The sequence below is a fragment of the Lithobates pipiens genome, unplaced genomic scaffold (genome assembly GCF_037356315.1).
Source record: "Lithobates pipiens isolate NorthernLeopardFrog02 unplaced genomic scaffold, aLitPip1_a1.2 Scaffold_3, whole genome shotgun sequence".
NCBI classification, from domain to species: Eukaryota; Metazoa; Chordata; class Amphibia; order Anura; family Ranidae; genus Lithobates; species Lithobates pipiens.
The window spans coordinates 227,912,523-227,940,467 of record NW_027507790.1 but is presented as its reverse complement, the minus strand read 5'-3'; the positions used below and the strand labels follow the sequence as shown (position 1 = coordinate 227,940,467).

Genomic DNA, 27,945 nt, shown 5'->3' with positions numbered 1-27,945 from the left:
CATATTCTGATAATTTTATTGCATCATAAAATTCTTATATTTCAAACGATCAACTTCAAAACAGCTCAGTCTTAAAGGACTCGAGCATACATAAATCTTTTAACCAAAGTCCCCACATGCCGGGTTTGAGAATTTCAAGCCCGGCCTACCCCACAACCACGGACAATTCAATGCAGTTTTGCAATCCTACATTAATTATTTTTTTTTATGGAATAAGCGACAGAATATCTACGAATTAACCTTTCCATATTTTTTCCTTAGTCTGAGGAGTAAGGTGGTAACCTAACAGCGAGATATCACATGGTAATGTCTCTTTAAAGCACACTTCTGGTACCAATGCGCTAGATATATTAATCTCAGCTGGTAATAGATATTGCGAATTAACATTAGCTGACTGATTGTTATTAACATTACCTATATTGCCTAAGCTGACAGAATGTCTATTTTGATTAGACCATACATTACCATAATTACTATTTTAAATTGCAGGTGTATTCATAGTGTCAGCTAATCTGTTAATGGATTCCATAATGCTATTAAGTGTGTGTGCTAACTCACCTATACCGCCAGGGGGCGCTGGAGCATTTGTTATATCTGAAGCAGCATAATGCTGCTCTCTGTGGCCATCTGCGGGATGTCTGTGATACTCGCATTGCTTGCAGCCACATGCTGTGGTAATAATACTGGGCAGGGTTTGTCTCTCCTCACTCACAACCGCAGACACTGCCTCTGTCCTCTGTATAGCTGCCGCTCCTCTAGCCCACCCAGCACTGCCTCTGGGCGGCGATGGGGACCGGACCCTCTTCTATTTCTTTTCTGTCAAGCTGACCTGATGCTGCATAGTGGCTGTTGCTCATTATCATTCTCTGCCAAAGCCAGGCATTTTCTAAGTCCTTCTTCTCCACCTTTATCCCCAGCTTTCTCCAACACTTGCCTCATTAAGGTTTTCATAGCCATGACTGAAGTACTTCAGGAGCCTGTTTTCATCTTCACTGAGCTTGTTGCACCTTCACTGCCTGGCTGGGAACAGGTGTGAGTGATTCCTATATATTTATAATAAGCCCCTTTCCAGAACATTCCCCATGGGTCACATGACCATTTGGGATATCACCAATAGCCTTGCAACCCTTAACCCCGCCCCCAGCCCAATTTGCCATTCCCTTAAAGGGACATTAACCCAAATACATTAACCTGTATATAGCCCTAAATATTTACACTATTGCTTCTATTCTCTTATTAATAAAGGGAGGGGCGAACGCATGCCCATGCTGTCGGGCTCAAAGCCTTAAGCCTTCCTATTTCATTCTTTAATCCGCACTACAATGGGACTCCTAAGACGGACACAGTGAGCAGGTGAGGTAACGGTAAGCCCAACAAAAACCAGCAGCTCCTTCGGGGGTCAGTGCTACACAAGCTTCCACATTATAGATTTGAGCAGGGCCGTCTTTTATAATATATATTGGACCCTGGGCAAAATTTTTATTGGGGCCCCCACCCATGCAATTTCCCTCTCCACCTACTCTGAGACATACAATAAATAGAAGCTTGACTTAAAATCAGTTTTCCATATCAGATCAGGCAGCAATTGCGATTGGTTGCCAGCACTTACAGCATATCATTACTGCTTACTGACTAGTTGCTCGAGGTTACAGCACATCACCTCCTCACAGCAGGGGAGCATGATATACATAGGAATGATGACTTTATTTACATATCAATGCCGCCAGCCACACATGGGGTCACCATGTGACATCAACCGGTGACCACTCCCCTTGTCCCTATATAAGTCGCCGCACACCGCGTCCCTGGCATTGCGGCCGGAGAGAGTGTCGAGTCAACATCTCCAGAAGAAGAAAAAGAACGGAAGGCGGTAGCGGCAGCGGCGACGGCGACAAAAAACCGGGCCACCGCTAGTAAAAGAGCTGGAAGAAGAAGCGGTGGCCCGGCAAGAAGAACCGAAGAGGGGGACAAGACCCCCCGAAGTCGGAAGAAGAGGGCGGCAACGAAGAAGAAAGCCGGGCTCCTCCGCTAGTAAAAGAGCTAGCAGAAGATAGCAGAAGAGTCCGACGAGAAGACCCCCGAAGACGGAAGAAGACCCCCGGAGCTGTGCAATAAACTATTTTAACCCTTGTGTGCTGTGTTTTATATTTTTTTTACATTTTTTCACAGGTGAATGGGTAGGGGTACATTGTACCCCATACTCATTCACATAGGGTGGGGGCCGGGATCCAGGGGCCCCTTTATTAAAGGGGGCTCACGGATTCCGATAAGCCCCCCGCCCGCAGACCCCGACAACCAACAGCCAGGGTTGTCGGGAAGAGGCCCTTGTCCTCATCAACATGGGGACAAGGTGCTTTGGGGTGGGGGGGCCGCGCGGCCCTCCCCTTCCCCAAGGCACCCCCCATGTTGAGGGCACGCGGCCTGGTATGGCTCAGGAGGGGGGGGGGCGCTCGCTCGTCCCCACCCCCTTTCCTGGCCGGCCGGGTAGCGTGCTCAGATAAGGGTCTGGTATGGATCTGAGGGGGACCCCCACGCCGTTTTTCGCGTAGGGGGTTCCCCCTTAGAATCCATACCAGACCTAAGGGCCTGGTATGCTCTCAGAGGGGGAACCCACACCAATTTTTTTAAATAAATTTGGCGTGGAGTTCCCTTTTGAGAGCTGATAATTCTGTGAGAGTCTCCTCCGTATAGACGGAGATCCGACTTGGAGGCAACTTCCATTGAAATCAATGGGTACCAGTCGCCTACAAGTCGGATTGAAGTAGTACAGGAAGAACCATTTCTGAAGTCGGAGCGACTTCAGTAGTGTGCATTAAGACGGCTCTCATTCACTTACATTGATTTCTACATGTTGTGCGACCTGGGGCGACTTGAAGTCGGATCTGAGTTGCCTCTGTGTGAATGGACCCTAAGAGGACCTTGATTTTTCTTGTTCAGTCATCTTTATTGAAATGTTTACAATACAAACTATTTAATAACATCATTTGCCATGTACAGTATCTCACAAAAGTGAGTACACCCCTCACATTTTTATATATTTTTTTTTCATGTGACAACACTAAAGAAATTACACTTTGCTACTATTTAAAGTAGTGAGTATACAGCTTGTATAACAATGTAAATTTGCTGTGCCCTCAAAATAAGTCAACACAGCCATTAATGTCTAAACTGATGGCAACAAAAGTGAGTACACCCCAGTTCAAATTGGGCTCAAAGTGTCAATATTTTGTGTGGTCACCATTAGTTTCCAGCACTGCCGTAACCTTCTTGGGCATGGAGCTCACCAGAGCTTTACAGGTTGCCACTGGAGTCCTCTTCCACTCCTCCATGATGACAGCTAGTGGATGTTAGAGACCTTGCGCTCCTCCCCCTTCCGTTTTAGGATGCCCCACAGATGCTCAATAGGATTTAGGTCAGGAGACATGCTTGGCCAGTCCATCACCTTTACCCTCAGCTTCTTTAGCAAGGCAGCGGTCATCTTGGAGGTGTGTTTGGGGGTCACTATGTTTGAATATTACCCTGCGGCCCAGTCTCCGAAGAAAGGTGATCATGCTCTGCTTCAGTATGTCACAGTACATGTTGGCATTCACCGTTCCCTCAATGAACTGTAGCTCCCCAGTGCCGGCAGCACTCATGCAGCCCCAGACTATGACACTTCCACCACCATGCTTGACTGTAGGCAAGACACACTTGTCTTTGGTTCAGAAGGTGTCAAGCGTGTGTGGTGGCAACCAGGTGATGAGTACAAATAAGTTTATCTTGGTCTTATCAGACAACAGGACATGGTTCCCGTAATCCATGTCCTTAGTCTGCTTGTCTTCAGCAAACTATTTGCGGGCTTTTTTGTGCATTGTCTGTAGAAGAGGCTTCCTTATGGGAAGACAGCCATGCAGACCAATTTTATTCAGTGTATGGTCTGAACACTGACAGTCTGACCACCCACCCCACCCCTTCAACCTCTGCAGCATTGCTAGCAGCGCTCATACATCTATTTCCCAAAGACAACCTCTGGAAATTACGCTGAGCACGTGCCCTCAACTTCTTTGGTCGACTATAGCGAGACCTGTTCTGAGTGGAATATGTCCTGTTAAACCACTGTATGGTCTTGGCCGCTATGCTGCAGCTCAGTTTCAGGGTTTTAGCCATCTTCTTATAGCCTAGGCCATCTTTATGTAGAGCAACAATTCTTTTTTTCAGATCCTCAGAGAGTTCTTTGCCATGAGGTGCCATGTTGAACTTCCAGTGACCAGTATGAGAGAGTGAGACAAAAAATTGAACACACCTTCTCCCCATTCACACCTGAGGCCTTGTAACACTAACGAGTCACATGACACCGGGGAGGGAAAATGGCTAGTTGGGCCCAATTTGGACATTTTTACTTAGGGGTGTACTCACTTTTGTTGCCAGCGGTTTATACATTAATGGCTGTGTGTTGAGTTATTTTGAGGGGACAGCAAATGTACACTGTTATACAAGCGGTAAACTCACTACTTTACATTGTAGCAAAGTGCCATTTCTTCAGTGTTGTCACATGAAAAGATATAATAAATCATTTACAAAAATGTGAGGGGTGTACTCACTTTTGTGAGATACTGTATATCTCACATCTAGTAACACACACTAGAGGGTGCTAGAGTAGCTAATTTATAGTCTGGCCCAGGGATAAACCTGAGTCACTGAATCTGGGCCAGGGTTATTAGAGGCAAGGGCTGGATGACTCATTCTGGCAGCTCTCTGGTGCCTCCCCCCATTTCTAAAATGTAGGAGAATGTTCTGGAAGATAGTGGGTGGGGGCTAGGTGGGGTTACCTTGAATATTTATGGGCCTTAGCCAATCCCCAGGAGTGGGCCTGGCAGCGGAGCAAAAAAAGTCCTTAAATAGACATGAGTCATGCCAGCAAGAGAGAAGGGTGGAAGATAAAGAAGCAGTGTGGAGGATGCTGGCCCTTGAGGGACCCCTTACCGGGGAGTATTACCTTGGGCTGGAGCTCGGGAGGCTGGCCTGGAAGGATCCCACCACAGGAGGCAGGTGAAGGGATATGTATAATGCTGCTTTAAAATCAAATGGTGCCTATACATAGTACAATAACACTGATAATGATGATTTTGATCGACCCATGAAGGTTGTGGAAGAAAAAAAACTGGGTACTGGGTCAATCAATGGTGTGTTTTGTTTTTTACATGTAGATTGATCACAAGTGATTTACAAGGACACATAAATAAAGCCATAAATCAACCCTGCGTGATTGTTTTTTTCCCTGCCACAACCTACTGATTAAACTGGGTTGATTAAAACCATCGCTGTCGCTCGTTGCTTGGCCATTACATTTTTGAACATTTTGTTGAATCGAATGGCAATCATACAATTGTATTGTACCATGTATGGCCATAATGAGCCTTTGGATCACCGCAATCTCCCTGAGGTTATTGATCAGCGGCTGCAAACTTTCACTGACACCTGAGGTATCCATGTTGTGAGCACAATGAAATCATCTTCAGTTCTGATACAATGCCAAGTTTCTTTAGTTCCTCTTTAGTTTTCCTGGAGAACGACATTTCCTAATGAGAGCCCCGAATAATGTGACAATGAGGTAGATGACCGCAGTGAGAATGACAAAGAGGAACAAAATAACATCCAGCAGCCAATATTGATACCAGGGCAGTTTGTAAGAATAGGGATGAAGATGACCGCCTCCACCCGACTGGATAATGTGATCCACCCATCTCACTAATTGCTGGTCTGGAGGAAAGGGCTGTGACCTCCTGATGGCTTGCAACTTCATTGCCGATGTCTTGTAACTGTAAACATAAAACATAATACAATCAGGGTCAAGTAAAATGCTTTTACAACTTGTTGTCTAAAGTGATTTTACAACAGAATTGTAAAGTTTTTTCGTTCCACCCAGGGGCCTGAATGGAATAAAAACTGCAGAGCTTTGGAGGAGCTGCCACACTAACAATGTGATGTTGGTACAGCAATATCCCCCACTGAGCTTTTGTGTTCTGTCTGGGGAACACCCCCTCCCACAAGGGCACCCTGTTCAGCCATTGGCTGAGAGCGCTGATCGGATGCCAGCTTCTGTTGGACCGGCTGTCGTATACACGGGCCAAATGTCTGATTTTTTTTATTGAACCAGCCGATGAAGCCTGATATTTGGCCCATGTGTAATAGGCTTTAAAAGGTGATCTCCAGGTATTGCAGTTTTTTTTTTCTTGTATGTATAGTAGCTAACAAAAGTGAGTACACCCCTCACATTTTTGTAAATATTTTATTATATCTTTTCATGTGACAACACTGACGAAATGACACTTTGTTATACAAGCACTCACTACGTTATAGCAGTGTATATCTGCTGTCCCCACAAAATAACTCAAAATACAGCCATTAATGTCTAAACTCCTGGCAACAAAAGTGAGTAAAGTGGAATTGTCCAAATTGGGCCCAATTAGCCATTTTCCCTCCTATGTGTCATGTGACTCGTTAGTGTTACAAGGTCTCATGTGTGAATGGGGAGCAGGTGTGTTAAATTTGGCGTTATCGCTCTCACTCTCTCATACTGGTCACTGGAAGGTCATCATGGTACCTCATGGCAAAGAACTGTCTGAGGATCTGAAAAAAAGAATTGTTGCTCTACATAAAGATGGTCTAGGCTATAAGATTGCCAAGACCCTGAAACTGAGCAGCAGCACTGTGGCCAAGACCATACAGCGGTTTAACAAGACAGGTTCCACTCAGAACAGGCCTTGCCATGGTCAACCAAAGAAGTTGAGTGCACGTGCTCAGCGTCATATCCAGAGGTTGTCTTTGGGAAATAGACGCATGAGTGCTACCAGCATCACTGCAGAGGTTGAAGGGGTGGAGGGTCAGCCTGTCAGTGCTCAAACCATATGCCGCACACTGCATCAAATTGGTCTGCATGGCTGATGTCCCAGAAGGAAGCCTCTTCTAAAGATAATGCACAAGAAAACAGAGAAACAGTTTGCTGAAGACAATCAGACTAAGGACATGGATTACTGGAACCCTATCCTGTGGTCTGATGAGACCAAAATAAACGTACTTGGTTCATATGGTGTCAAGCGTGTGGCGGCAACCAGGTGAGGAGTACAAAGACAAGTGTGTCTTGCCTACAGTCAAGCATGGTGCTGGGAGTGTCATGGTCTGGGGCTGCGTGAGTGCTACCAGTGTTCTGACGAGAAGTGTCCCCCCATCGGATAGTGTCCACCCTATACTGCGCAGGCACAGTGCTTGCACGGTACAGAGGTCAAAGGAGACGCCAAAAGTCTCTGAAGATGAACGGCGCCTACGCACTTAATAGTACTTTCCTTTCACATGCTCCCGATGTTGTAAAACAGCACTTTGTAACAGGGCCCCTCGCGGGCTCTCTACACTTCCGGCACGGCCTCGCTTCGCTCGTCATATTTTTTTCTAACTCTATGTCTACTTGGATGGTGGGGCTTGAACCTGGACACGGGGCAGAACGTACTATTAAGTGCACAAGCGCCGTTCATCTTCAGAGACTTTTGGCGTCTCCTTTGTCCTCCATACTGCGCAAGAGCAGTATAGGACAGACACTATCCGATGGGGGACAGTTCTCGACAAGACACCGGCACAGAGGAGCTACAGTTCATTGAGGAAACCATGAATGCCAACATGTACTGTGACATACTGAAGCAGAGCATGATCCCCTCCCTTCGGAGACTGGGCTGCAGGGTATTATTCCAACATGATAACAACCCCAAACACACCTCCAAGATGACCACTGCCTAGCTAAAGAAGCTGAAGGTAAAGGTGATGGACTGGCCAATCATGTCTCCATACCTAAACCCTATTGAGCATCTGTGGGGCATCCTCAAATGGAAGGTGGAGGAGCACAAGGTCTCCAACATCCACCAGCTCCGTGATGTCGTCATGGAGGAGTGGAAGAGGACTCCAGTGGCAACCTGTGAAGCTCTGGTGAACTCCATGCCCAAGAGGGTTAAGGCAGTGCTGGAAAATAATGGTGTCCACATAAAATATTGACACTTTGGGCCCAATTTTGACATTTTCACTTAGGGGTGTACTCACTTTTGGTGCCAGCATTTTAGACATTAATGGCTGTGTGTTGAGTTAATTTGACGGGACAGCAAATTTACACTGTTATACAAGCTGTACACTCACTACTTTATAAACTGTAATTTCTTCATTGTTGTCACATGAAAAGATATAATAAAATATTTACAAAAAAGTGAGGGGTGTACTCACTCTTGTGAGATACTGTATATAACATACCTGTGGGATCCCTCTAGAAGCTGGAAATCACTGTAGTGGCTACCCTGGGTGCTACTCCAGTGATCTCCACTAGCTTCCAGGTTAAGTGCCAACCAGCTGCCCTGCTTCCACAACACATTCTATGTCTGTTACATCTGATATCTGTGAGGTTAGACATCAGATAACTGTATGTTGATCATTGCAAACCACACAGATATTACATTGCCAACAATTACCATTTATTTTCAATGATGTGTCGAATGGTGCTTGCAAAGTTGTCAGCCTTAAGTTGGTAAGGTAGAATAAAAGTTCCCATTTGTTTGGCTTTTACTCTGACCATGTTTTCTATCTGATCCCCAAAGAGGGGAATCCCAAGAACAGGAACACCATGATACACAGCTTCCATCAAACCGTTCATTCCTCCGTGTGTCACAAAAAGACTCAGTTTCGGGTGCCCTGAAATTGGTAAAGGAAATACAAAAAAAATCATTCTAAGAGAGTGGACACGGTACTGGATTATATTTTCATTTCATATTCCTGATATGTGCCTGCTGTACCATCTACTTGTATGAAAACATATCTTGCTCTCTTTGTATTGCTTCCTTTGTGTAAAAACCCTGGTGTTCCTGACCAAAAAAGTGTTGGGGAGAGGAGAAGTGGGGTGGGGAAGAGAGGAGTAGGAAAGAGGGGGGAAGGGTCACACTGATTAGTGGCCGCAGCATATTGGTATTCAAACATTTGCCTAGAACAGAATTTGATTACATGATGAAATTTGAGTGTTCCCTACTGCACCAGATGAATGTCTATCCATCTAAGACCAGTTTAAGTGGAGAAGGATAAGGTGAGGGAGAAGGTGAGTAGGGGAGGAGGAGAAGAGTATACATGTAATGAATTTGAAAGTTCATGACCACAGAGAGCCACTGATATTACTAACTAGATGACCAGGCCTAAATCACAGCAATGCCTGCAAATGATTCATTGTAATGTTGTTCACTCAGCATGAATGCTACAGATCAGCCTTTCTAAAAGGTCCCATGAAACCCTAATGTTCTTCAAAGATTTACTATATGTTCCTTGAACACTGAGGGGTGGTGGTCTGATCTCCTGTCTGATGGTGCCTGCATAGTTGTGGCACCAATGTCACTAGGCAGAGCCAATAACTTTGAGCCAGCACAACCATTTCTCTCATACCTCAGGTAAGAAACCTCAAATCCCAATTACATTTTTACTTGCCTGTATGGGGGCCCTTACACTATTAAAGGGGTAGTAAACCCTCATGATTTTTCACCTTAATGCATCCTATGCATTAAGGTGAAAAAACACTTTGCAGTGACCGGCCCCCCAGCCCCCCCCCATTTTACTTACCTGAGCCCCGTATTTCCCTTGGCGAGGATGCGCTGACCCTCTCTCCACAGGGTCCCGGCTCTTGATTGGGTAGATTGATAGCAGAGCAGCCATTGGTTCCTGCTGCTGTCAATCAAATCCAATGACATGGGTGCCGGGGCCGAGTCCGGCATTAGTGTCTATGGATGCAAATGCTGGACTCGGGAACACACCTGCAAGGTAACCCCCCTGGGAGAGAGCTTCTCCTAGGGGGTTATCTGATGCAGGGAGGAGCCGCGAGAGCCATCGGGGACCCCAGAAATGGACGATCGGGGCAACTCTGTGCAAAACAAGCTGCACAGTGGAGGTAAGTATGACATGTTTGTTATTTTAAAAAAAATAAAAAACAAGCCTTTACAATCACTTTAAAGTGGAGCTTCCGCTCATTGGAACCCTCCCCCCCTCCGGCGCCACAATTGGCACCTTTCAGGGGGGGATGGGGGTGCAGGTACCTGTACAGTACAGGTATCTGCACCCACTTCCGGCATAGATATCCGCAGAATCTGCGGATATTTATGCCCCTTTTCGCAGGTCCCCCGCTGTCTGCTAGAAAACACACGGATCCCAGAGACAGCGGGGACCATCCTTATTGTGCAGCGCGACTCGCGCATGCACAGTAGGGAACCGGGAAATGAAGCCGCAAGGCTCCACTTCCTGATTCCCATACCTAAGATGGCGGTGGCAGCACCCGAGAGACGATCGAGAGATCGGCTTCGGGTGCCGACATCACGGGCGCGCTGGGCGGGTAAGTGTCCTTATTTTAAAAGTCAGCAGCTCCCGCTTTAACCACTGATGTAAAGAATCAACTTTCCTGCCGACCACAAATGTAGTTTCCTTACTGACCACTGACGTTGAGGATGCACTACAAATGTCACTGCCAATCATTAATATTTATTTAAATGTTTATTATTAAAAATTATTTTCTTGAGGGCAGCAAGGGACTGTTTAAAAAATGATCCACTCTGTGTGTCAAATATGCTAAATACACCATATTTATTATTATTTTTTTTTATTATTATACCTGCAACTTGCATTCCCTGACACTTGAATATTATATTAGTGGTCTTCCATGGTAAAAAGGTTGAGAAAGGCTGCTATAGATTCTTTTATGAAATTGTTCAGACCATTAGCATGTTTAATTGATGTCTTCATGTATCCATATATACTATAACTTCTGCTTTAATAATAGTACACTTTTTACCCAGTAAATCATTCTGTGGCACCCAGTCCATAATTTTCACATTGGGAGAAATGTCCACCTCTTGTGGCCAACTTGACTTCCGGTACCTCCAGATCACCTTCTGCTGAATTTTAGCAAATCCACCGTTCATTTCCTTGAGGAATTCCACTAGAGGGAGTGAGGACAACATTGACCCCAGAGTCACCACAATGAATCCAGCATCTCCAGACTTGGATATAAAGTCTTCCAGTTCCTGAATATAATGAAAATACATTTCATTTGGCAGTAAGAAAATGTCTGGATTTTTATCCGTTAATCCTTGACACATTTAAAGAGGAAGTAAGGGCGAATTTTTTTTTTTTAAAGCACACCCTGTAAGGCAAAGGCATAATGAGCTAGTATGCATAGCATACTAGCTCATTATGAATAACTTACCTGAGAACGAAGCCCCCGAAGCGGTCCTTTATCTTCCTCTTCGCCGCTGCCATGGATCCCGGAGCGACTTCCGGGTCTCACGGGTCCGGCGCTGTGATTCGCCGGAGCCGCGATGACGTCACTCCCACGCATGCGCACTGGAGCCGACACTCGCGGCATATCGCCGCGAACTACGGCCTGCCCCAGTGCGGCTGCGCACCGCTGTCTATGGCGCATGCGCCATAGACAGCTGTGGCTGTCTTCGGGTAAATATCTCCTAAACCGTATAGGTTTAGGAGATATTTCTTGGACCTACAGGTAAGCCTTAATCTAGGCTTACCTGTAGGTCAAAGTTGGTTGTAAGGGTTTACAACCACTTTAATGAAGAATATATTATTCCAACAGATGCTAAACACGCCTATATTACAAAGTCCTGCAGGCTAGTAAAACATGAGTATGTAAACCCAACATTTCATATTCCTGATATGTGCCTGCTGTACCATGTACTTGTATGAAAACATATCTTGCTCTCTTTGTATTGCTTCCTTTGTGTAAAAACCCTGGTGTTCCTGACCAAAATATTGACCACACCAAGCAGGGGGGCAAAGCGTGGTCAGTTCTCTAGCTATGCTCTCCTCCAATGATCATACTTGTCCTAACACCGCCTTTTACTGGGAAATTTAATGTACTGCTGTTTCTCCTTCCCTAGCTCTTATGCAGCTAAGAACAGAAGGAATATGATCACATATAAAAAAAAGTGAAAAGTAGTTATTTATAATGTTTTTTAAATCAATACACAAATGTTTTGCCACTCATTTCTATTTTAAAATGAATGGGTTGTTTTACAAGGTGAGAGTTTACAATCACTTTAAGCCTCAGAACAGGAATATACTTAATGTCTATATTATAGCTAATGACTTGCAATTTCATTCTGTTAAATAATATGTTGGTTTTCAGATTGTGAACCTTGTCAGATAGATATATAAATGTTATTCTCTATACTATATCAAGACTGGTGCTTCTGTGCGAGACGGTGGATTTGAAGGGAGGGTAAGCCCCTTTGAAGCTCTAGATGTTGAGCTTACCTCAATGTGTCATACCAACATTGTATGCACTAATTGCATTTTGTTATCAGTGTATTAATTGTAATTAATTTTTGTTTTTGCTGCTATTTGCTATTAGCTTGTATATCCCCTGAAGAAGCTATTGCGAAACATGTCGGGATAATCGATTACAAGCACTTCAATCCGTTTATTATGTGGACCAGCTATCTTCTGTAACTTTTGTATCTACGTAACATATGTTATGTGTTAATTTTAATACATGAGAATAAAATAATCGTTTTTATGTACTGCTTTTTTTCTGTTGCTCTATTTCAAGTATTTAAGCACCGAAAAAATCCCTTTCTCTTTTGGCTCTCCCATTATTTAAGATATATAAATGTATTTAGAGTAGTTGGTGTTAAGTGCGTGTCCATTGGAGCATAATAAAGCACTCCAGCATATCTTCAACACCCCGCCCCTAAACCCAGCCATAGATTGTTTTATTTCAATTTCTTCAACCACAGGTGACGATGGAAGAATCCCTATAGCTATTGTGTTCCCCAGGAGGGGGGAGCCGTCCCGGCCGGGAAAGTACACAATGATTATTGCTAGCGGCTGTAGTCGCTGGCAATAATTGTATGAAGAATAAGACAGACTAGCTGTACCCAAGCTGATCGATCGATCAACTTGGCTGCAATCAGCCTGCCCATACATGGTTTAATCTCCACCGGTCCCTGCTGAACCGGCTAAGATTCAATCTATGGCTGGCTTTAGACCCTTTCAATTAGGCATTTTAATTCTGTAATGCACTCTTCAGGGACCAGGAACGATTATTGCATTTGCAGTCCTGAGCACTCACTTGACATTGAAACTACCAAAGATGCTGACAATCATTTTTTGTAAGTTCTGGTGACCCTTGAAAACATTGGCTTGGACCTAAGTATCTTTCCACTTTTAATCCAGTTTATTTCACTGTTGTTTAATGATATTTAAAAACATTACGCTGAATTTCTGAATGCTCCATTTAGAAATGAAAAAAACGTTGCCTTTGAAAGTTACCATTGTGTAAATTGTTACGCGCCTATCTGGGCATGGCAGCAAGGTCAGAAACGTCAGAATAGCCCCCACTGGGGTAGATAGGGTAACTAATCCTACGTGAAATCCTATTCAGGTTTGTTTTTAGTGGCTTCTCTCTTCTCATTGCTTTTTGTAGCATGTGTTATTAAGTTGTACTCATAGAAGTAATTTCTTAAGAAAGAGTCAGCTACAGTATCTGTACTCTGTACCACATTGTTTTAATACGCAATAAAAACTTTTGAATGTTAAAAAAAAAAGAAAGAAAAGACAGATGGTACAGTTGTACCCTATACATCTGACTTCAGCTGTTCTTGATTGGAATTTCTGCAGGGGGTATAGAATCAGTGTCAACAGCCACCTTGTAATCCTTAAAGCAGTAGTTAACTCCGCTATATATTTTTTTCTTTTAGGGGCCCCCAGCACATTAGTACATTATGGCAGACTTACCTGTCGAACGGTGCCTCCATCGCTGAAATGGGATTGATCCGTCAGGCTCCCAGCGTTTCCTTCATCGCCCCTGTCTTCCTTCCGGGTTTCATGCCTTTGGTCGTTTAATAGACTCAGCCACGATGATGCCACTCCCCCCGCAGTGGCGGCTGGTGCTGGGGGATTTTGGGGGGGTGGATGGCCCCTCCAGGTCTGTATTAACCTTACGGGTGGAGCCCTTCAGCAGTCATGGCTCCCCTGGTGCATGGCGCTGCAGCTTCTGTGTTGGCCTGGTCTTCTTTCCGGGTTCTGGGTCTTCACCCTCCTGTCCTAACTGGCTGGGGTGGAAAGCTGTTAGCTGGTATCGCAGGGTGGGAGGGTTCGGGTGCAGTGCTCTGCGTCCCGAGCTGCAGTGCTCTGGGCCAATTGGGGCCTAGGGCTCTGGTCACGTGCTTGTGAGGGGGTGACAGACCTGGTAGAGACCTGTTGTTCTGATGCCCCACACAGTGCACGGCCACACACATGGATTTCGCAGGCTTGGGGGGGGGGGCGGCACCCCTGCACTCCTTGTGGACTGGCCGCCACTGCTCCCCTGTATGCTCACGGGAGTCACATTGCTGCAGCATAGATCAGGGCTGTAAATGTTTGCTGAGCTGCACATTTGTGCGGCACAGTGTACATGACGGCTTACAGGCAGGATGAGGAATTTATGTCTCTTCTGTCATAAATACTCTGCCTGTCAGCAAATTTTAGAAAAATTAAGTTTACTTCCACTTTAAAGGGACTCTAAAGGTTACGATTTAAAAAACAAATAACAAATGTTATATTGCTCTGTGCAATTTTTTTGCTGGTGGTCCTGGCTTCTCCCCCCTTCCAAGTGTCCCAAATAGCAAGCCTCTTGCTATGGGGGCACTCGAGCAGGCTTGATCCTGAGCCTCACTCCTGTGAATGAAATTCAGCTCATCCCTGCCCCCACTTTCTACTCATTGGATGACTGGCTGTGATTAATTGCAGGAGGTTCCAATGGCACCTGCTGCTGTGTGAGCCAATGAGGGGAGAGAGACCTGGGAGATCTGCAGGTCTCACGCACATTGCTGGGACGAGATGGGCTTTAGAGTTTGAAGAAAATAAAAAAAACTTTTTTTGTTAGTAAAATGATAGAAAAAATAAAACCTAGGGAGAGGTTCTAGCATTTTTGTCTGTCTTTCTGTTCCTTTTTATTTCTAATCCTAGTGGTGGATCACTGTCTCCAAACTAATAAAAAATAAAAGGTTTGGCTTGAGTTGGACTTTGACCTCTGTTTAATTAAAACAAGCTAAAAGGAAATCATTCAGTCATACTCACTTGTGATATTGGTTTTACAGGTTTTGCCAATAATCCCCCAATGTACTGAACGTGAGGCAGAAGTGGACGAGGAAACTCAAGAGTGAAGTCTACATTGTACAGCCAGAGCTCAGCTTTCAAGTGAAGATCGGCTATAGTTGGTCTAGATTCAGCAGGAAAATGTTCTTCGATTACACCATCAAAAAGTGAGTCCATCTTTGTCTGGAATACTAATGAAGCCAAAAACACCAACAGGTTCTTTAAACGTCCAAAGAAATCCATCTGGTCAGTGAGTTGTGTTTGGAACAATGGAACGTAAGACAAAGGACTCGGCATTCCTACACGGTAAGCATTGGCCATAAACGTAGGGAAGAAAGCAACAAATGGGAGTCCCAGCTTCTCACAGACCAGCATCGTGCAGGGGTCAAATGCATCTACAACTGCAATGTCATAATGTTCCTCCTTCAAGAAGTTCATGATTTCTGACTGGTGTAATGTCAAGTTGCACTGGTAGGACATTTTGTTCATTAATGTCAGGACGGTCCACATTTCACTTCTGAAAAGAAAATTAGACAATTATGGGAATATTATGATAATGGTTGCGTTCCAAGAGGGCTCATTAAAGACTTCTTGTATTGCTGAGAATGTGACACAACCAAAGGTAGGAATCAGCACATTGAGGTGACATACTCAATCTGTAGATGCTGTAATGCTGTTATCCAAAAAACTTGAACACTACAAATATGGAGAGTCTCAAGGTGGATTCAGCCTGTGTTCTGCTGGAGAAAGAGGTGTCCACATATGCACTTCAATAGGGACCACCAAGACAACATTTATATAGTTGGTACAGTATTATGCAGTCTATAGGTGGAGTTAACCTGTCATTGGTATTACATGGATGTCCACATGCAGATTCTACAGGGACCATCAATACCTTATATGCATACCTTAGATGTCATCCAAATTATCAGGAGATCATTAAGCAGGTGACCAAAGCAGAGAAAGATACAAATGGTCCATGCACTCAAATAGAAATTAAAATTGTAAAGACTTCGTACCATGTGTAAAAGCAAAAGTCCATCCTCCATGAAGGAGTATGAAGAGCACCACCACAGGATCAAATGGGAGCAAGACTGATGTATAATTTACAATTTCAGAAGTGTAGGCAGACAGTTACCTAAACAGGATGACACCTTGAAGATCTTTAAAGTTGAGGTTTAACCCAAAAACAGTGAATATTGACATAGTGGATTATAATATTAACCACTCCAGTAACACACATGTGGATGGAATGGTTACTGGAATATAATGCAAGATGGAATTACCAACAGACAGAAAAAATGTAATTATTTTCGGGGTGTGGGGATTTTGAGGAGTTGGGTCAGAAAACTAAGAGGCAAATTGAAACAGCAATTCACAGTGAACATATAACGTGGCATGTAAAGAGCAGGGGTCTTTCACTACCACATTTACCATACCTGCCCTCTAGAAATGCCTTCTGGATTTTTAGAAGTGTATCCATAAATTCTTGAAGAAATTTCTCATCTAAGGAAAATGTGGTCACTGGATATGGACTTGTTGGCTGCTTGTAACCTGAACATCAAAAACAGAGCACAGTTTTTTAGTAGTTTGTACCGTGGCGTGGCAACTAATTTCATAGTGGTTTCTGTAGGTCATTACCACTCATATAATAATCTTCAGACTAGCTTGAGTGAGTGGTGGCCAGTTATGGAGGCCCTGTTGGAGAACTGGACAGATGCCTGCATGTTTTTCACATTTGTAAGTATTTTATCCCAGTTACAGTTTTAAATAAAAGTTATTAGCAGAGAGCACTATGGTTTGCCTTTGTTTTATATGGCTGCACATGACTGAATGAGGTCCCAGGAGGAGGAGGTCTGAGCTGTCTAGGTGCACTGTGATGAGGATTCATTGTTCCGGAAAAATCCTGAGAGATATTACACTAAGCGTGTGTGACTCTGTAGTTGGGGTCTACATAGTGAAAACCACTTGAGGAAGTCTATCTTGTCCAGGAACACCAGGAGGATAAGTTGTTTTCCCAAGGCATCCTGAGAGATATAATCACAGGCTTGTCACTCTGTAGTGTGGTCAACTTTTGGAGGTGAGCAGGCATTCAAGCTAGAGGTGGTGGTCACTAAAGTCACCGGAAATGTATTAACTGTCCCTGAAAGTGGTTGTAAACCCTTACAAACCACTATGACCTACAGGTAAGCCTAGATTAAGGCTTACCTGTAGGTCCAAGAAATATCTCCTAAACCTATACGGTTTAGGAGATATTTGCCCGAAGACAGACACCGCTGTCTACGGCGCATGCGCCGTAGACAGCGGCGCGCAGGCGCACTGAGCGCGGCATTTCCAACAACGGAGCTGCCGCGGGTGTCGGCTCCCGTGCGGGAGTGACGTCACCGCGGCTCCGCCGAATGACAGCGGCGGAGCTGCGAGACCCCACCGAAAAGATGGATGCGCCAGACTACAGGGGACAGTGGTGACATCGCAGGCTCCTGTGTCAGGTAAGTGACACATAATGGGCTACTATGCGATGCATAGTAGTCCATTATGCTTTGCCTTTACAGGGAATGAAAGAGGAAGTAAACCCATCAGGGTTTACTTCCTCTTGAAAGTTGCACAACGGTGGAATTTTGTTATATTTGGACTTGTTTTATCTGTATGTGTTTATGGTTGCACTAAACTACCTTCTGGTTTGAGGCCTCATCTCTTTAAACCCAAACACATATGAATTACACAGGTTCTGAGGCTAAATTAATTCAGATAAGGCACCAAGTTAGTTTACTTACCACCTTAATCAGCCACAGAACCTGTGTAATTAATATGTGTTCCGTTTTAAAGGGATGAGGTGACAACCCTAACTGTGCTGCCAACATCCTGTTCTACCATGAGTATAGACAGCAAAAAAATATTGAAGAGGTTAAAACCCTTCCACATTCTACAGAAAACTAAATTTAAATTTTTTTGGCTAGAGTTGGAAGTTATATAAAATTTTTGACATATACGGTAGTTTGCACAACTCTAAACATATATCTAACTTCATCTGTAAATATCATCAGAGATCTTGTTAATTTTATTGTACAATCACCTGGAGGCATTTGGTTTGAGTACTGCAGGAACATTCTCATTTCATGCCCATTGTTTTGGAGGGTCCGGGAGATCTCATCCATCAGGAGGTAATGACTTCCACCTGAAAGCACAGAATATGAAGCTGACATCACTGGACTATGACTGGAGAATCTCACAATGCGGAAAACAATTCAAACTTGATTGAAATTCTTCTACAGAGAAAAATAGAGTGTTGTCATTACTGAGTATAATCCAGATTAGAAGCTGCACTCCTTGCTGTGCTTGACCTTTAAATGATCGGTGGGTATTCAAAATGACTGCACCATACCACAACCAAACAGAAAGATACAAAGTCACAGACACTCCAAATAAATGCATATCACATTATTTTTTGTGATGACGTAAATCAAAGAATCACAATGTTTCAGGGCCTTGCGGGGGTCACCATGTTACCTTCTGGGAGGCTCTGAAACTTTGGTATTCTGTATTTTTTTTGTCACTCTGTCTTCACAATAAACACGTGAAACACACCTGTTTGGAGTGCTGGTGACTTCATATTTTGCCATTACATAACTCTCTTCCCAAAAAATGCTATTTGCCTAGTCTAATTGCTGATCAAGTGTCTTCAGTACTTAGAGTCACATACTGGTGCAACTATAAACCCATTCCATCAGTGTGACAGCCAAGAAAAGGCAGTCAATACACTGCACTTCATTGCAGTCATTGTACAGAACATTGCAGGCAGTGCCGGGGCCAGGTTATCTAGAGCCCAGGGCAAACATGCCAAACTGCACCTCCCCTCACCCCCCAAGATGTATGAGCATTTTGTGTCAGCAATAATCACCCCACAAAAAAACTGAGCATTAATCTGCATGCTTACCCAAGCAAAAATCCCCCTCCTCTCACTACAAATCTGCCCCCCTGCTGAAAGACCCCCTCTCGGCACAAATATCGCCCCCAAAACAATTCACCCCTCCTAGCACAAATCCTCCACCCCTAAAATGCCCCATCCTAGTACATATCTTCTCCCCTCACTTAAATTCCCCCCCCCCCAAATCCCCCCTGCTAGCACAGATATTCTTCCTTCCCCAGTCCCCCCTTTCAGCACAAATTCCCCAAAATCATCACTCTTAGCACCCACCCTCCAAAATTTCCCCTTCTAGAACAAATACCAATTGCAGCCTCCAAATTCCGCCTTCCAACAAAAATCCCCTCCCCCCAATCTCCTTGTGGCGCCATTTTACCTCAAATTATACAACAGTGCACAGGGCATCTGGCCCTCCTGCCCACCCCTTGTCCCACCACAAAGTATACACTGCTTAGGTTCGCCACCAAAGAAAGCAATAGAGGGAAGGAAAATGTTACCACACCACAGTGAATTCAAAATCTTGAATGTTCTTTATTGTTGCCAAACCAGACAGATACACAGGAACATGGTTGATGCGTTCCACATGAATTACTCTTATACTGATATGGGATGCACTATTTTTTTTGTCTCCCTTTGTGAAAGTTCACCCATATGTACCATTGCATGTCAGTCTATCACATGGAGTTGGGTACATGTATTGTAGAAGAAGTTTATGATTTTTATGCATTTGATTATTCACTCTTAGCTTTACCATTGGTAATAGTTTTCCTTTTTCTTTCTCATTTTATGTTTTTTTTTTCCTTTCTTTTTTTTTTACTGTTTCATTATTGCTAGTTTATATGTTAACACTTTTAATCACCTGTGTCCATTTGTTATGCACTGTCCAGTTAATTGCCTCAGCAATTGTGGATGCACTTCCTGTTGGCCTGCACACATAAATAGCTGAGGTCTGGGTTATATCTTTGTTAGGAGGAAGCATGAGTGATTCGTGTGAAACGCGTCAACCATGTTCCTGTGTATCTTTCGTCTTGGCAACAATAAAGGACCTTCAAGATTTTGACTTCACTGTGGTGTGCTACCATTTTCCTTTTCTCTATTTCACCCCTTGTCCCAGCCTTGATTGCATTACAGTCAACACACTGTCAGAAACAGTATTAATGCAAATAAGCAAGGATCTGTGAATTAAAGAGATTCCAGCTTATTTCCACAAATCAACAAAAACTTTTAGTCTGATTCTCAGTTATGTTGGTTAGACTTTCTCAAAGCAATATATCTAACTTATTTCTCACATACCCTGAGAGTTAGGTAATTTGGCACTCAAAACCTCAAGTATTATTTCACGTGTATTTTCACACTTAGAATTCTTATACATGTAAATCTTATTCATAGCATCACAAACATGCTACCATTATATTAAAAATATATATACTAATATATTTCAATGAGTGCCATCAAACATTCTATCATGAATAAATGTATGAATATTGTAAAAAATACATAAACGAAATATGTGAACTTATTCAATTAAAGAAGTTGTATACTCGCACCTTTTATTTTTTTTTTAAAACAAAAAAAACCTGCAAGGCAAAGGCATAATGAGCTAGTATGCTACGCACTACCTTAACCGTCTTGGGTGTGGCGTTCACCAGAGCTTCACAATTTGCCACTGGAGTCCTCTTCCACTCCTCCATGATGACATCACAGAGCTGGGGGATGTTAGAGACCTTGCGCTCCTCCACCTCCCGTTTGAGGATGCCCCACACATGCTCAATAGGGTTTAGGTCTGGAGACATGCTTGGCCAGTCCATTACCTTTACCCTCAGGTCTATAGCAAGGCATTGGTCATCTTAGAGGTGTGTTTGGGGTCGTTATGTTGGAATACTGCCCTGCAGCCCAGTCTCCGAAGAGAGGGGATCATGCTCTGCTTCTGTATGTCACAGTACATGTTGGCATTCATGGTTCCCTCAATGAACTGTAGCTCCCCAGTGCCAGCAGCACTCATGCAGCCCCAAACCATGACACTCCCACCACCATGTTTGACTGTAGGCAAGACACACTTGTCTTTGTACTCCTCACCTGGTTGCCGCCACACGCTTGAAACCATATGAACCAAGTACGTTTATTTTGGTCTCATCAGACCACAGGCTAGGGTTCTAGTAATCCATGTCCTTAGTCTGATTGTCTTCAGCAAACTGTTTGTGTTTTCTTGTGCATTATCTTTAGAAGAGGCTTTATTCTGGGACAACAGCCATGCAGACCAATTTGATGCAGCGTGTGGCGTATGGTCTGAGCACTGACAGGCTTACTTTCCCACCCCTTCAACCTCTGCAGCGATGTTGGCAGTACTCATACGTCTATTTCCCAAAGACAACCTCTGGATATGACGCTGAGCACGTGCACTCAACTTCTTTGGTTGACCATGATGAGGCCTGTTCTGAGTGGAACCTGTCCTGTTAAACCGCTGTCTGGTCTTGGCCACCATGCTGCAGTTCAGTGTCAGGGTCTTGGCAATCTTTCTATAGCCTAGGCCATCTTTATGTAGAGCAACAATTCTTTTTTTTTCAGATCCTCAGAGAGTTCTTTGCCATGAGGTGCTATGTTTAACTTCCAGTGAGAGCGATAATACAAACTATAACACACCTGCTCCCCATTTACACCTGAGATTTTGTAACACTAATGAGTCACATGACACCTGGGAGGGAAAATGGTTAATTGGGCCCAATTTGGACATTTTCACTTAGTGGTGTACTCACTTTTGTTGCCAGCGGATTAGACATTAATGGCTGTTTGTTGAGTTATTGTGAGGGAACAGAAAATTTACACTGTTATACAAGCTGTACACTCACTACTTTACATTGTAGCAAAGTATCATTTCTGCAGTGTTGTCACATGAAAAGATATAAAAAAATATTCACAAGAACTTTTGTGAGACACTGTATATTATATATATATATGTGTGCATGTAAGTAGCCTTAGAAATTCATTATTTTTAACCCCAATAGTTCTGACAACACCACAGAACATTACACCCAGCATTTTGAATTGCAGAATAGACCTGAAAACAAAACTTTTTTTTTTTCATTTTGAATAGAGTAAGGAAAGCTTACAGCTTTTAAAGCTTTATGGCCATCTGTTTTGCATCAGAGAGATTTCCCTCACCTTCTGTCCCACAGCCACAACAGGAATTGAGAGGAATACCTTCCAATACAAGTCACCAGAACTTGCTTTCTCATTGGAAGATTCCCCCTCTATTCCTGAAAGAAAGTATAAAAGGTGGGTAATTTTATAAACCTTACGGTTGAAATCAAAATCAAATCAAATCTTAAATTGAATATACCAATATCATATGTTGCCTGCTAAAACACTCAAACAGTGACTTTACCTGACCCATATGGATAACCCATATAGAAAAAAAAAAGTGTAGCACAACACTCATATATCCTAAATAAATATCAATTAATCTATCACCTCTAAAAATCAAAGTTAATAGTTTAGTTATAAATAATATAAAAATATTAGCAACAAAGTCCAGTCCCAAAAATATAGCAAAAAACCTGGGTCTTTAAATTATGAAAATGGTGAGAACCAACACTAGACGTGTCTTGTTTTCAATATTATTTCACACTTCTGTGCACATCCATCACCAGGTAAAAACCCTGCTCACCTCAAAGAAATAAGAAACACACATATGCTCTATACTCCCCAAAGCTTTGAATTCACAGAGACAAGCTTCTTAATCCTCTTCAGTCTGTTTGTGGTGGCCCCCTCCTCTGATTTCTCCGATATGCTCATACATCCACACACGGATCATAAAAAAAAAAATCGAAATCACGAACATAGTGTACTCTGCTTCACAGGTTTATTGTCCCCCACACAACAAATACACTTACTAAAAACAAGCTTCCACAGCGCTAAAATGTATCAGTCCCCAGCCGACTCACCACCTCGGTAGGAGAGCAGCATTACGTTATGGGCTCAGCTCCTCTCTCATAGACACATTGTGCCCTGTGATTGGGCTTCTTCTAACGATTTGTCATTACAATCAATATAGACATATGAATGAACATCAGGTAGATAAGCTTTGTCTTAGTCCACAGACTGTAATATAGCCATGTGGCATCTTAAAGATTGACACGTTTGGCGATCATCTCCCTTAATCAGGATCAATGCCAACATCTGACTTTATGTCTCAGATGGTATATTCTGAGGAAATAGTTAAATACAAAACAAGATAATAAAGAACAAACTAACCCCCACAAATAGGGAAAGATGTTAAGGATGGGACAAGAAAAATAAATAAATGGTTATATATAACGTGGAATCCCTCTTAGAAGACTCTCCAAGAGTTAATGTATTTAATGTCAACTTGACCCGCAAGTAAACATCACAGGGGTACTTCTCAGCTCCGAAGTCTTCCAACTTTTGCGGGGGTATATACTTCAAGTTCTTGTTGTAGAGGTCTTGAGTCAAAGTTACTTAACCGCCTGAGTCAAGGAGAGCCATTATGTAAATCCCTTCCACTAACAAAGGGAAATAAACTTGCCAGGGATTCTGGTCGTATTGATTGACGAGACAGGTCTACTCAACATAACTTGTTTCATTCTTCCACAGTGCCCAAAGCAGGGTTTTCAGACAATGTTTTGGAGACTGACGGATGTCTCTCCAAATCAGCGTGTATAGAAACAGGCATTCCCCGTTGTCTCTTTGGGGTGTCAAGTGAGGCCCTACTTAAAAGCACAGGCCTATCCATCTCTCTTGTATCATAACATGATCTGAAGCTGGCTGAGTTAGTCAAGCATCTGGCCAACTCTGTGGAATTTCCCTGTCTCCTCTCTGCCAGTGCTCTTCCCCTTTTGGAAGATGGGCATTCAAGTTAGTAGTGGCCTACACCTCCACAATTGTAGCAAATCACCAAGATCACCAAATCTGCCGAACACTCAGGAAGAGTAGCTTGCGTTATCTTCCCAAAATTGCTCGCTGATCCTCTCTGACAGCAGGGTTACAATTTTATTCAATTGGGACACTGCCACCCTCAGTGTAGCTATGTCTGAGTTAACCTCCACAGTGCTGGCTGTCTTGTACATCTCCAGATCAGTTTGCCTCACCTGAGGCAGTTGATCTTGCAATGTCGGATCAGAAGGCGCTTGGTGGGGGGTCTTTCTCGACAGCTCAACACTTGGCTTATGCACTGGCTTGTCATCCTCCAAGAAGTACTCTCCTGCCGGAGCAGAGCGTAGGAGGACTTCCTCTTTGAGCATTTGCTTTGTTCTCTGGTGTTTTTTTCTCTTCCGTCAGAGCCTTTTCCTCCCTGACTACCCTCATCAACTCTGGAAAGGTAGAAGAGTTTGGTTTTGGAGCCCTACAGGAGAAACATTAAGACAATAGGATGGTTTGGATGGGCTTCCTGTAAGATTTGATGAGCTGAATTCAGTCAGTGTGCCGTGGCTCTATCCCTTTCTCCTGGATGATCTGCTGTAGAATCTTGTCCAGACTATGTAGTCGGACAACTTCTATCCTCTGTACTATCCTCTGTACTGTACTGATAAGTGTGTTCAAACGTGTACATTAGGTCAGAAAGTTTCTTGAATCTCCCAAACACAGCCTATAAGGCCTCAATGTTGTGTGAGGCTATACAGTTCTGTTTTCCCAACTTTAATTTGCGAATTGCCTCTGCAGCTAGTGCTCTCAGACTCTCACTGATTCTCTGTTCCTTTAGGGCCTTGGGGATATCCTATTCCTCTAATGCTTGAGAGGCTTGATCCATCCATGTTTCAAAGTCCTCTAATCCTGATGGGGCAAGGACTTCCTTTTGTAGGCTGCTGTATATATAAAAAATAATTTAAATTTTTTACCTGCAAAATCATGCAAATTTTTTTTTTATTTTAAAGGTGAACCTATCCTTTAAGAAGAAATGGTCAGGAGATGTCTGAGGAGACTGGGCAGTAGCTATTGGCATTTGATTATTCTTAGACTCAATCGTAACCAGCTAAATCTGGTTAAGATCATCTTATGACATGGGGGACTTGAGAAATGATTGGGATTAGGGCAAAGAGCATATAAGATCCATGGCACTTAAAGAATTTAAGGAATGGATAATGTTACATTGCTCCAGCTTGCAAGATTTAACTATGCAGTGCAAATACACTGCCTGTGGGATACCGGTGGAAGCTGAAAATCACTGAATTAGGCATCAGTACTCCAATGGTCTCCACTGGGTTTTTGTCCAAAGCCAAACAGCTGCACTGCTGCATAGTGAACACAGAAGGTTGGCCACTGGGTATGGGTGCCATTCAGAGAAAGCTTTGCATTTTCTCAATGATTGCAAAGCATTCTCTGATTAGACCAGGTGGTGAATGTGATCTCATCTCCCTGCCTTTCCATCTCCAACTCATCTAACCAGAGAACGCTTTGCATTCACTGAGCATATGCAAAGCATTCTCTGAATGGCACCCGTGCCAAGTGCCCAACCTTCTGTGTTCACAGTCCTTTATTCACTGCATCAGACCGGCTGCTCAGCATGGGACCCTGAAGCAAGTGGAGAATGCTGATGTAGCACTGTGTACTTCAGTGATTTCCAGCTTCTAGAAGGATCCCAGAAGTATGGTAGCAAGCTGGACCAATGTAACAATATTAATACCTGGAATACATCTTTAAATTTCATCCAAGAAATGCTGCAGGTTGTCCAGCATCCACCACACATGCCATCTCACATTCTCTTTTCTTGAAATCTGACAGGTAATGACAACTAAAATAGGCGTGACAGTCCCGTATGACCTATTACCTGCATAGTAGAAACACACAACATGTCCTGTGTAACCTCACCTGCTGGGAGTGTCTGCTCTCACGCACGCTACCACACCACACAAATGATTATTCTCTAAAAACTGTGAATGTCGCACCAATATGGTTAGGAGAAATCATAGATACATCTCATCACCTGCTGGACAGGTAAGTATTAAAACTATTCTTTTACAGGTTGACCAGCTTTTAACTGTGGCACCACTTAATACTTAATATACAATAAGACCCCTTTAACACTGAGGCAGGTTGCAGGCGTTTTAGAGCTAGAAATAGTGACTGTAAAGCACCTGAAAACTGCCTCCCATTCATTGCAATAGGTGCTTTCACACCCAGTCGGTGCGTTTGCGGGACGTTAGAAAAAGTCCTGCAAGCAGCATCTTTGGGGCGGTTTGGGAGCGCTGTGCTCCCAAAATGCCCCTGCCCATTGCAATGGATAGGCAGCGCTTCCAAAGCGACTGAAAAGCGCTTCTGAAGCGCTGCAACGTGGGAGTTTTTCAACCCTTCTTTGGGGTTAAAAGCGACCCGCTAGCAGTGCTAAGGCAACGCTAAAACGAGCAGCGCTTTACCTCTAACGGCCGGCGCTTTTTAGTGTGAAAGCAGTCTTACACTTATCAAGACTGCAGCAGATATGGCAAACAATCAGCTTCTACCTTTTATTTTCAAAGTGTAACTGAATAAGTTGATTGGCTGAGCTCAGCTATGTCACAGTAGACAACACATGATTCTGAAATACATACATGGGCAACGCAAAAGTAGATTTTGTTTCAGGCCTCATGCACACAGCTTATAAAAAATGTTGCAATATGTCTGGGTGTTTATACGCACGTGGCGTTTCAGTATAAATGTATTCTACTGGCCAGAATATTTATTCTGACCAGTGGGTACATTTATATGTAGGTTTAGAGATGTTTAGGTGCATTTTTTTTCTGCTCAAAAGCATCTTGCAGAACGCACCTTTTTATGCATTTTTTTCCTGCCTGTAAACGCTCCTTTTCAAATACATCTATAAACTCCTATGTGTGCTTGGCTACACAGGATAACATAGGTGCTTTTACAGGCATAGAAAAAAAAAAGGTGAATAGCGGTGATTAAGCACATCCCACCCGGCCTATAACAAAATGACAGCCGGGCGGGTGTTCCATTATATGATTCCAGAGGGATAAGCCGCTCGTGTGTGCCCCCGGGGGCCAGCAGTGATCGGTACTGCGGTGTCTGGCTCTGGCACACCACATCTCCGATCTTGGTAAAGAGCCTATGACGTAGGTTCTTTACCATGTGATCAGCTGTGTCCAAACACAGCTAATAACGGAGTAACCAGGAAGTGACGGTTATCGGATTTCCTCTATTCACGCTGATGGGGCGCGAGTAGAGGAAAGCCAATTAGCAGATCTTCTGACGGTGCCCACCAGGATGTCCACAAGTGCCCACCTGGGATGCCAATCAGTGCCCATAAGTAATGCCTGTCAGTGCCCCCTCAACAGTGTTGCCTATCAGTGCCACCTATCAGTCCATCAGTGTTGCAAATCAACGACCAACAGTGCTACATATTAGCGCCTCTTCAGCAATACCCATCAGTGAAGGAGAAAAGTACTAGTTTACAAAAAAGAGAAAAGAAGAAAAACATTGTTAATCAAAATTTTAGTTTTCTTTTTTTTTATTTGTTTAGCAAAAAATAAAAAACCCAATGCTGATCAAATACCAGCAAAAGAAAAACATTTGTGAGAAAAAAAAATTGAAAAATGTAATTTGGGTACAGTGTTGCATGACCGCGCAACTGTCATTCAAAGTGCGACAGCGCTGAAAGTTGAGAATTTACCTGGGCAGGAAGGGGGTGCAATTGCCCTGTATTCAAGTGGTTACGCTCTGTGTGCATGAGGTCTTAGTCTTGGCAATTCAGGAACAATATTTTACGTTGTAATAATAATAATAAGGAAAAGGACTCACCCATGAAGCAGATTGTCAGGATTTTGGCCCCACCAATAAACAGGAACTGTGGTGCAAAGACCAGAAGAAACACAGTCTGCTTCTTACATGCAGCCATTGTAGTGAGGAGTCGTAGGGAACCGAGTCGTTTCTGCACGTGTCTACAG

At 43.6% G+C, this 27,945-nt stretch overlaps 1 protein-coding gene across 1 annotated transcript; it reads right to left on the bottom strand.

Moving 5' to 3' along the window:
* LOC143940990 (UDP-glucuronosyltransferase 3A1-like) lies at positions 1-27,945 on the bottom strand. Its single transcript, XM_077462860.1, has 7 exons — positions 27,800-27,945; positions 18,206-18,307; positions 16,572-16,686; positions 15,115-15,649; positions 10,832-11,063; positions 8,484-8,703; positions 1-5,798 (listed from the first exon to the last, which is right to left on the bottom strand). Exons 1-7 carry the CDS (start codon positions 27,894-27,896, stop codon positions 5,522-5,524), a joined length of 1,578 nt encoding a protein of 525 aa, XP_077318986.1. The 5' UTR covers positions 27,897-27,945; the 3' UTR covers positions 1-5,521.